At 42.2% G+C, this 10,264-nt stretch overlaps 1 protein-coding gene across 1 annotated transcript in view; it reads right to left on the reverse strand.

Annotated features, from left to right (window-relative positions):
• Positions 1 to 4,197: 4,197 nt before the first annotated feature.
• FBXL20 (F-box and leucine rich repeat protein 20) overlaps positions 4,198 to 10,264 on the reverse strand; it is a 27,052-nt gene continuing 20,985 nt past the window's right edge. Inside the window, exon 9 of the mRNA XM_021707324.1 lies at positions 4,198 to 5,209. Within this exon, the coding sequence (XP_021562999.1) occupies positions 5,102 to 5,209 (108 nt within the window). The 3' untranslated portion in view covers positions 4,198 to 5,101. The remainder of the gene's footprint in view (positions 5,210 to 10,264) is intronic.

Here is a 10,264-nt window from a genome sequence, read left to right on the forward strand (position 1 = left end):
CCAACAACACCACTGCCTAAGGACATGCTGCCCACACAGGCAAACAGGAAACCTCTCTCTTCTTTCAGTGACACACTTACACTCCCTAACAACTTCGAACCAAGGCAGCTTCCATCACATGCTCTGTTTAGTCGCCCATGACATTAGTGGGCTATCAAACCAGTAACAATGCATTTTACAAGGCAGTCAAACGAAATAAGAGAACTTGGCTACTGAAGCATTATGGCTATACTGAACTATTCAAATAGCCTGGAAAGCCCAAAATAAAGCATCATAAAATTATTCACCAAGTTTCCCTCTAAAAGGTTTGACACAAGGGTGTGAAATTTCTCACATCTGCTAAATCCACTTAATGAATGTGGAAATTTACAAAAACCATGTAAGGAATACTTTTACCTCCAGGAAAGATAAAAGCAGGATAGGAGAATACATTTTTACACAAAGCAGAATGTGCTTTCATAGACCAATTATTGGAAGAAAGGTTATGGCCAGATCCCCTTATTTCTAATATCCAAGAGTTTGCTTTTAAACTCAACTAAATTCAGTAAATAAACATCAAAGATAACCCAGTGAAAAATGGCCCAGGGCACCTGACAGTGGCTGAATGTAAAGCTGCCCACGACAGGACCTGGATTAGTGAGGATCTCAAGAGGAACACGTGGGAGTCAGCAGCATTGCTGAAGGGGAGATGGAGGTTTTCAGTAGAGGGCAAGAGTGAGTGTGGGAAGAAAATGGCGGAAAACAGTGGGGAAAAAAGCCAGTGGGCCACTGAAGAGGATGTAAAAGATACTGGTGCAGCAAACTATGCTGGAAAATATAAGGAAGATTAGGGGAAAGACTGCTCAGAAGAGATGATCTGGATGTTCAAGAACCTTCTCCAGAGCCCACGTGTAGATTTATGGTGATAACTTTGAGGGTAACCTTCTTATCCCAAATTTCTTCTCTCTGTTCACCCTGTATTTTCATAATAAAAGTCATATTCTGGAGTGGCCATGAAGTTAAACAAATGGACCATTAAGCCGGGCATGGTGCCTCATGCTTGTAATCCCAGCATTTTGGGAGGTGGAGGCGAGAAGACTGCCTGAGCCCACAGGTTTGAGACCAGCCTGGACAACTTGGTGAGACCTCATCTTTACAATAAATAAAAAAATTAGTCAGCTGTGGTGGCACACACCTGTAGTTCCAGCTACTGGAAGACTGAGGAGCAAGGATGCCTGAGCCCAGGAGGTCGAGGCTGCAGCAGCCATGAGCTTATCACTGAGCTCCAGTCTGGGTGACAAAGTGAGACTCCAATTCAATAAATAAATAAAGGACCAATAAACTTTTCCTAAGAAGAATTTTCCATACATCAAACCTTACTGAATTTTCTAAAATATTCCAGATGCTGAGACAGTAAGCATTATGTTCAGGTGTCAGAACGCTTTTACCTGAACAAGACTTACCATGTTCTGTGTTCTCAAAGTCCTAGTGTATTCATCAGCTGGCGTAGACTGCAAATTAGCATAAAAATGGATTTCCTTCCAAGCTTGAAGGGCCAAGTTTTCTTGAGAAAGGAACAAGGCTCCTGCCTGGCCCCATTACAAGCCAGTGCTGCACACCCCTGGGTCTTTGTTCTCTCTCACTTGACTGTTCTTGGCTCAGACAGGCTGGAATTTGGCTTAACAGCAGGGATCACCTGGACAAATCCACAAGGACCAGTATGAGCATAGTAAGTCCCCTACATATGAACCTTCAAGTTACACATTTTAACAATGCCCACCTGTGGTTTATGTATTATTTCTCTCCACCAGGTGTCAGTACAGTCCATTAAATACATATGGTACTATACAGTCAATTGTGTTAGTTGGGTACCTAGGCTGTGTTGAACTTAAATCAATTGGACTTAGGCGCTCTCAGAACAGAACTTGTTTGTATGTTAGGGACTTCCTGCATACCCTTCTAGTAGAAAAATAGCATTTCCAAGATCTTCATGAACGGGTGAATAGGGTCTTTTAAACTTATCTTTTGGCCAGAAGATGTAGCTCATGCCTGTAACCTTCAGCACTTTGGGAGGCTGAGGCAGGAGGACTGCTAGAGGACAGAAGTTTGAAGCCAGCTGGGCAACATAGCAAGACCTCATCTCTACAAAAAAATCAAGAACTTAGCTAGGCATGGTGGCATGCACCAGCTACTTGGAAGACTGAGGCCAGGGGGTTGAGGCTGCAGTGAACCGTGATGGCACCAATGCACTACAGTCTGAGTGACAGAGTGAGATTCCTAACTAAAAAAAAAAAAATCAAGAAAACCTCAAAACTTTTTTTAAGTCAGAGTCTCACTCTGATGCTCCGGCTGGAGTGCAATAGCACACTCACAGCCATCACAGCCTCAACCTGCTGGGTTTAGGTGAACCTTCTGCCTCAGTCTTCCAAATAGCTGGAACTACAGGCATGTGCCACCATGCCCAGCTAATTTTTTTGACTTATTGTAGAGATGAGGTTTCGCCATGTTGCCCAGGCTGGTCTCCAACCTGTGGACTCAGGCAATCCTCCCACCTCCACCTCCCAAAGTGTTGGGATTATAGGCGTGAGACACTGTGCTCGGCCTAAAACTTATCTTTTAAGTAAAGAAGTTTCATAATAGCCTCAACTTGGGCAATTCAAATCCATGCTGGCTAATCTAATCAAGTTTTATGGTCAATTTGTTCAGGCACTAAAAAAATAAAAACCTTAAACTTTAGAGCAGATGACCCCTAAATCTCTCTCTTTTTGTTTTGTTTCAGCAATGACCTGGGGATCTAGATATTATCAACCACATTTGGAAGTGCATGTGCGTGCATGCATGTATATGTGTGTATGTGGTATAGCCAGGAAAGTCTCACTTTAAAAAGTCTATTACTTATGAAGTAATTTGAAAAGGATAATGGGAAGGGAGAATGAATAAAATGAGTAATTTGAGCTTTTTAAATGAGTAATTTGAGCTTTTTGTGGTGAAATAAGATTTAAAATAAATTTAATATGCTAAATAATGAAAATGGTATAGACTTCTAGGACCCTGTTATGTGATTGCCTTCTGAATCAATGGAGAAAGAAATTCAACTTTTTCTTGTATATCCTGGCAGAACCACCAACTGCAACATTAAGAAACAAGCCTCTTTAGCCTGGTGTGATGGTACGCACTTGTAGTTCCAACTACTTGGGCGACTGAGGCAGGAGGATTGCTTGTGCCTCAGGAGTTTGAGTTCAGCCTGGACAACATAGCGAGATCCTTATCTTAAAAAAATAATAAATAAAATAAGCCTTCTAACAGTCTGGATCACTCAGAAGACTACACATTAATATGTCCTAAAAGCGCCCCCCTAAATCATCCCTTTAAAAATCACACCAGGTTTCTAATCTTGTGGTTTAGGATCTACTTCTGTGCTTTAGAAACTCATTTCCCTTGTCTGCTGTGATTTTCTGGTGGTGGAGTGCCTCTTGGACTTTGAATCCTGAGCACTGAATCCATCCCTCAGTTCTGGTGCCCAGATGCCCAGGCTGGGCGGAAACACCAAGCCCTCTACTTCCTTCTCAAGGTTCTCTTCTGGCTGTCCCAGTGCATTCACCTGGCTGCTGTCATACTTCATTCAGGGGGAGTCTGGAGCAGAAAGACAGGTTCTGGAAAGGTTCTGGTCCTCTGAGAAGCCAACGGTGGATATGAGACCATTAGTACTGACTGACATACAGCATAGCAGCTGTTACAGGGTCATTCTTATATCCCTAGTAGGCTGAAATGGGGGGAAGAGAGAAACAGACTGGCTGGGCTGCACAGCTCCTTCGGCTGCACTCCTGCGAGAACAGAACAACCTCACAGACACAGGCCACAGATGCCATGATCACACCTATTGATTTCAGTGAACATATGATAGTGTCAATCACTGATGTCTGATCTGGGGTGGTGGGAAATTTCAGGCTCAGTTTTGTGATTTGCCATTCCATTCTTTCCTACTACTGCATTTCTCTCTCTTTTTAAGTCGGTGGAGTCTGACAGAAGGAAAAATATGCAGGGGAAACATTGGGCACATCATGCGAATTATCATATATCACAAGATATGACAGAAACCAAAAGGCAAAGTTTGTTTTCATCAAAATAGTCTTAGATCAATTTCTTCTCATAGTTTTTCTTGCCTTTGTTAGAGTTTCCCTTCAGATTGGCAAAGATTCAGGCAGGGTTCCCTAATGGTATGATTTAGAATTAAAAAAATATTTATTGATAATGTCTCCTTTAAAAATGTTTGGTAATCCCAACTAATCATCCAAAATGCAAACTGTAAACACAACAACAGCAAAAGAGTAACAACTGAGTGAGTAAGCAGACTATGAACAGGTGACAAACTAAGCAAGAGTGCAGGAGGGAGCAACAGGGAATGGAAGACAGGCACACATGTGTGCTACGACGGTGGCCATGAGTGAGGAAGTAATCTCATTTGGACCTCAGCGATTTCAATGCAACCATTTAGGAAACCTCTGGGCCAAATGCTAACACACATGAGGAATGGATGAGCCTTCTTTGTGAGCATGCTCAGCATGTTGGCATGGAAACAAGGAAGCACAGAAGCTCTGTAGTCACAATGGATGACTACCATTTCTAGGATGCAGAGAAACTTTCTTTCTGGTCCCTAGGTACACCATATATTGTTTTTCCATGCTTTTCTTGACCCTGGAGGACTGCAACTGCTGTTCCAAAATCCCCAAAGAAAGCTCTTGACAAAAAATTAGAGAAAAAACAAAAACAAACAAAAACAAAAGCAAAAAAACCACAGTAGCAGTAACACTGGGTTTGCTGGAATGCCCCCTCCCGCTGTCTTGGCCTACAATTTTCTTCTGGGCGCCTCCAACAGGAATGGTTAAGTTTTACCAATCCACTTGGTAAAGCCAGCACGAACTTCACTCCCAAAATCACAGAGCTGGAGTGGATGGGGTGAGGGTATGTATGCGTAAGTATGTGCGGCTCTGGGGATCTGGATACTGCCCTCACTTTGTAACCCTTGCCCAGAACACTGGGATAGCTTCCACTGGAGAGACTCCACGGGAACTCTAGAAGTGTCATTAAATACTCAGTTCACCAAGGTTGACCACCTCCATTGTCATAGGATGATGCAGCATCTGCAGAAGCGCTGTCTGCTGCCCCCTACTGATGGGGGTGGAGTGACAGGTGCGAAGTAGGCGTGGACTTTAATATTGGGTAAATGGGTCTGAAACAAGACAAAAACATTACTAAGAGAGAGGGCGTAAACAGAAAAAGCAATGTGCTTCTCAGAAAAACCACCAAGGGGCTGAACAAACATGAAAGCAGGGCAGATGCTGAGCACTGCTCAGGTTGCTGGAAGGCCTGGGGTTCCGCTTTGTTCCATCCTAGGTTGCTCCAAATGACCAGAACAATTCTAACTATGGTACCTATTTCCATAATAGCAAAACTGGAGGAAAATATCAACCAATTTCTTATCTTGCTTCAAGAAATCCCCAGGTGGATTCTTATAGTAGGAAGAAGCTATGTACGTTTAAAATTATTTTTTTGAGTCACTGGGAACAATGTTTTCTTTTATCCTAATAGTAGACAAAAACAAAAAAACAAAATCACTCATCATCCTCTTTTAACAACAAACTAATTATTTCTGAATTCTTTCTGTGTTCAATGCAGTGTGTTAGCTGCTAAGTGAGAGAGGTACAGAGGTGATCAGGATGGGGACCCTGCTCTTGGGTGCTTGGAGTCTAGACATGCATATAAATAGCTAAAGTGGGAAAGTGCCAAGTGACTTAAGAACATATAACAGATCCATCTTCCAAGGATTAAAAGATGTACAAGATTCCTGACAGCCAGGCAGGCCCAGGAGCCCTGGTGTGAGTAAGCTAGAAAAGAGGCTGTAGCTGACCTGTGGCTCGCCTTCTCTTTCGGTGGAGAAGAAATATGGCTGCAAAGGCTTCCCCAGTGCAGTTATTCTCTCAGTCCTCTATGACTGAAGGGGAAGGAGGAACTGAGGGCAAATGGAACCCAAGATGAGTTTTAGTATTCTTTTATTTGTTCAAGGCCATAAGGCCAACATAGATTTTGTAGTGGCTGGTGGTAAGGGCCTAACTAAGCACAGTGTCTTCCTACAGCAAGTGTGAAGCAGATGTTCCAATCGATGTCTGTTGAACGGAATAATCTTTTTGTTTGTTTGTTTTTGTTTTTTGTTTTTTCTGAGTTGGAGTCTCACTCTGTTGCCCAGACTGGAATGCAGTGGCACACTCCCCGCCACCGCAGCCTCGACCTTCCGCCTCGGCCTTCCAAATAGCTGGAATTACAGGTGCACGCTACCACGCCCGGCTAATTTTTGATTTATTATAGAGACAAGGTCTCACCAAGTTGGCCGGGTGGATCTCGAACCCAAAAGCTCAGGCAATCCACTCACCTCAGCCTCCCAAAGTGCTGGGATTACAGGCTGAGCCACCGAGCCTGGCCGGAATAATCTAACATAAAGATTCATCCAGCTTTTTATAACTTCTTTGCTGACAACCTGTCTTCTAATCATTTGGCTACACATGGGGCTCTTTATTATGGTGGATGAAGCAAAGGAAAAGAAAAAAATATACTTCTGTTTATTTGTTATCTTAAAAAATAACTCTAGGAAAAGGGTTTAATGTGAAAAGAAAATGCAAGTTAAATTAATTCTTAAATCTTATTTTACCAAATATTTTATGTTACTCCTTTCTTTCCTTTAGAACCAAAATGTGGTGTACTCTGGGTTGTTATTAAGTCCTGGACATTATTGGAGAGAGACTGCTGGGAGGAGACCTACTTTTCTTCTGTTAAACCCAAATTTCAAAATCCGAGAGACCACCAAAGAGCCAACTCTGATGCAAACACACAAGGGTCTTTATTCAGGCTCGAGTCTGGGCTCACGAACGAAGCCGGCTGTGGCTTCAGGGACAAGAGCCCCAATCCAGCATGGCAAGCAGTCTTTATACACCATTACAGAAGGAGGGGAAAGAACTCTAAACTTGGTTTTACATGATTGGGTAATCTCTCCTAATGGGTACGGGAACACTTGGTATTGGTAGGTGCCTTTCGTGGGCTTCAACCTGACTGCCCGTGATTGACAGAAACCCACCCAACGGGCAGAGTGGAATGTCAGATAAGTAGGTTCATACAGTCACTGCATATAAATTAACCTGAGCAAGCAGGCAGATTACTAGCGTCTCCAAGTCTGCAGCAAAGGAATGTCTGAAAGGGGCTTATCGCTTTAACATTTACATCCCGTTGTAAAAGCAGAAGTCAGCATGGCAATTGGGACTAACAATGCTTAACCCAAGAGTTCTAAATACAAACACTACTTAAGACATTATATAATTACACAATCAGTCGCTACCCGGCACCCGACATATGCCTAATTCTATGGGGTCTGAGGTAGGATTTAAAGTACTAAGATTTCATAAAGTACAAGGAACATGAGGTAGGGATATATAAAATATAGTGAACTAAACACTACTTTTACAGCAAGTATGATTTTTAAGTTTCTTGATTTCTTGGGTCTCTCACTTCCCTTTGTGGGTACTTTGCCACCAAATTTCCATCTGGAACCACAGGATAAAACCATCTACCCTTACATTTGCCCTGTGTTTTTTCCCTGCTAAATGTCCAAGTAAATATAAATATCACAGGAATCTAAATCTGAAAGAAAAAAAAAAGAAGAAAGAAGAAAAGAAAAAGAAGAAAAGAAAACACCAGAGCTGGAGAATTATGCAGCCATCTTTACCCTGAGTCTTTTGATTCCAGCCCGCGTGATTTGCTGGCAGTCATAGAGTTCTGTCCACTCCAGGCTGTGACAGCTCTTCAAGTGCTCCAGGGATGCATCTGTGATTAGTGGGCAGTTGTCCAGCTCAATCACCTCCAACTGGTCATGGGCGCAGGCTCCATTCCCCAGGTAATGAATTCCATCGTCTGTGGTCAGCTCACAGTGAGACAGACTCTGCAGCCAAATAGAACAAGGAAGCAAGCTGAAATGTCTTCTGGCATTCCTCTAGCCAAAGGCTTATGTAAAACCAGAAAGAAGACCTTTCAGTGTTTGATTTTGATGCAAATAGAGCCATCACTAGATCCGTAGGGTGAAACGAAGAAAACACACTAGAGTTGCTGAGTTTATGCTTTTGGCAATCAATAATTGATGCTTTCATGTGTAGGACTCTAAATACATTTTATAAATTAACATAATGACTTTGAACTAGTTCACAAACAAAGAAGGCAGTCTTTAAAATTACCCGTATCTCAAATTAACACTTTTCTTCTCTACAGGGACAAGTGGGGATCAAGCTTTTCGTAGAGTTTTCTGGAATTTGAACTAAATATTGAATATTTGGTACAAGGGCATGCCCCAACAATTAACTAACTGAAGACAATCTTTATAGCTGTCAGGTGTGATCATCTCATCACATAATCTCTTCATCAATTTACCTGTAAACCCTTATTCTGGGAAACTCGGAACTCTTGACTCAGTTTTGAATAGTTCTGTGAGAAAAGTACTTCCACCAAAAGTGAGCCTAGATACAGAAGTGTCAACCAGAATGCCTTCCTACAGCATCACTGAAAGTAGTAGCAAGAACTCTCCCTAAGAAAACCTTGACTGCTTCTGTTTTATAAGAATATGTGGTTCCAAGAAGAAGCACATTGTATTTTAGGCCATCTCATTCCCTGGATCTTGGGAAATGTAAACTTCATTCAGGATGGAGTGTAAGTCATCTGGGAGCGAGAACTCATACTCTTCGTGTCAGTTTTTGACCTCCAAACATAGATACAGAAAACATTCAGCTTTTCCAGTTTCTATCTATCTCAGTCTGCCATTTCACTCAGGTCCTCACTTGGTCCTTAGTAAGAAGGCAATTTAGACAAGCATCCTTTCCTAAAGTGGTAGCCTGACACTAAGAAGAAAGTAAGAGCTGAGTTCTTTAACTACAGCACTCGCTTCCGATTAAATCCAATAAACACACAAAACTTTGAAAGTCAAACTCACCAATACTTGAAGTCGAGGACAGTGTATAGAAAATTGTATTAATGTGCTATCTGTTATCTGAAAGAAGCATGTAAGTTTATTTTAGGTATAATTCCATATAAAATCATGGGTCATAATTTATTCCTGACTATATTTCTAGTCTAGACATCTTGATAAGCAATCATCAAATAACAGAATCTTTTTTTTTTTTTTTTTTTTGAGTAGGAGTCACACTCTGTTGCCCAGGCTGGAGTTCTGTGGCATGCTCACAGCCACCTCAGCTTCAACTGCTGGGCTTAGGTGATCCTTCCACCTCAGCCTTCCAAGTAGCTGGAACTACAGGCGTGTGCTACCACTCTCGGCTTATTTTTGATTTATTGTAGAGATGAGGTCTCGCCAAGTTGCCCAGGCTGGTCTCGAACCACTGGACTAAGGCAATCCTCTTGCCTGTGCCTCCCAAAGTACTGGGATTATAAGTGCAAGCCACTACACCTGGCAAATATCAGAATCTTGAGGTTTAAATCCCATTGGCTACCCAAACCCATTCTATAAGAAGCCACCCAGGTTAGGCTTGAACACATATAGTCAACTCTAGTCTTCATCGTTGGAAAGCTGTGTTCAAAATTTTGTTTTGTTTGTGAAATGAATAAAAATCTGTTAATCTGTCCCCTTGGTAGGCAGGCACAGTGGTTTATTCCTGGAGCTCCAGCTACGAGGGAGGCTGAGGTGGGAGGATTGCTTGAGGTCAGGATTCAAGACCAGCCCAGACAATATAGCAAGACCCCAATCTTAAAAAAAGAAAGAAATCTGTCCCTTGGAACTTCTACTCATTGGACTCTGTTCTACTACCTTAGAACTGTCACAGAAAAGAATCAGAAGAAAATGCTCCATGAAAAAAACATTAGCACATCCTCAACTTTTAGATATTTGTCCCACTTTTAAATAAGACACGCAACAACTCAGGGTTGATAACCTGGGCATTAGCTACTTCTCCAAGGGTGGCAGGCAGGTGCTGCTGAAATCTGGGATAACTGTGAGCACTAAGGCAGGAAAAACATTCTTTCACAGTTATGTTAGGACTGAAAGTCCATCGGACCCCCTGTGCTTCTTTTCAAATTCTTCTCCAACTCTGAGATTATTATTTTTTCCTACTCCACATAGCTTTACAGAGGCTAAGAATTGGCAGAGAAAGGGAGAAAAGCAGACAGCATGTCCATTCAGAAGGACCAACACTGGAAAGGACATAGAGGATATATAGGTGTACCCAAGAGACAAATGAATATG

Source organism: Carlito syrichta, unplaced genomic scaffold (genome assembly GCF_000164805.1).
Source record: "Carlito syrichta isolate Samal-C Ts95f unplaced genomic scaffold, Tarsius_syrichta-2.0.1 Scaffold316506, whole genome shotgun sequence".
NCBI classification, from domain to species: Eukaryota; Metazoa; Chordata; class Mammalia; order Primates; family Tarsiidae; genus Carlito; species Carlito syrichta.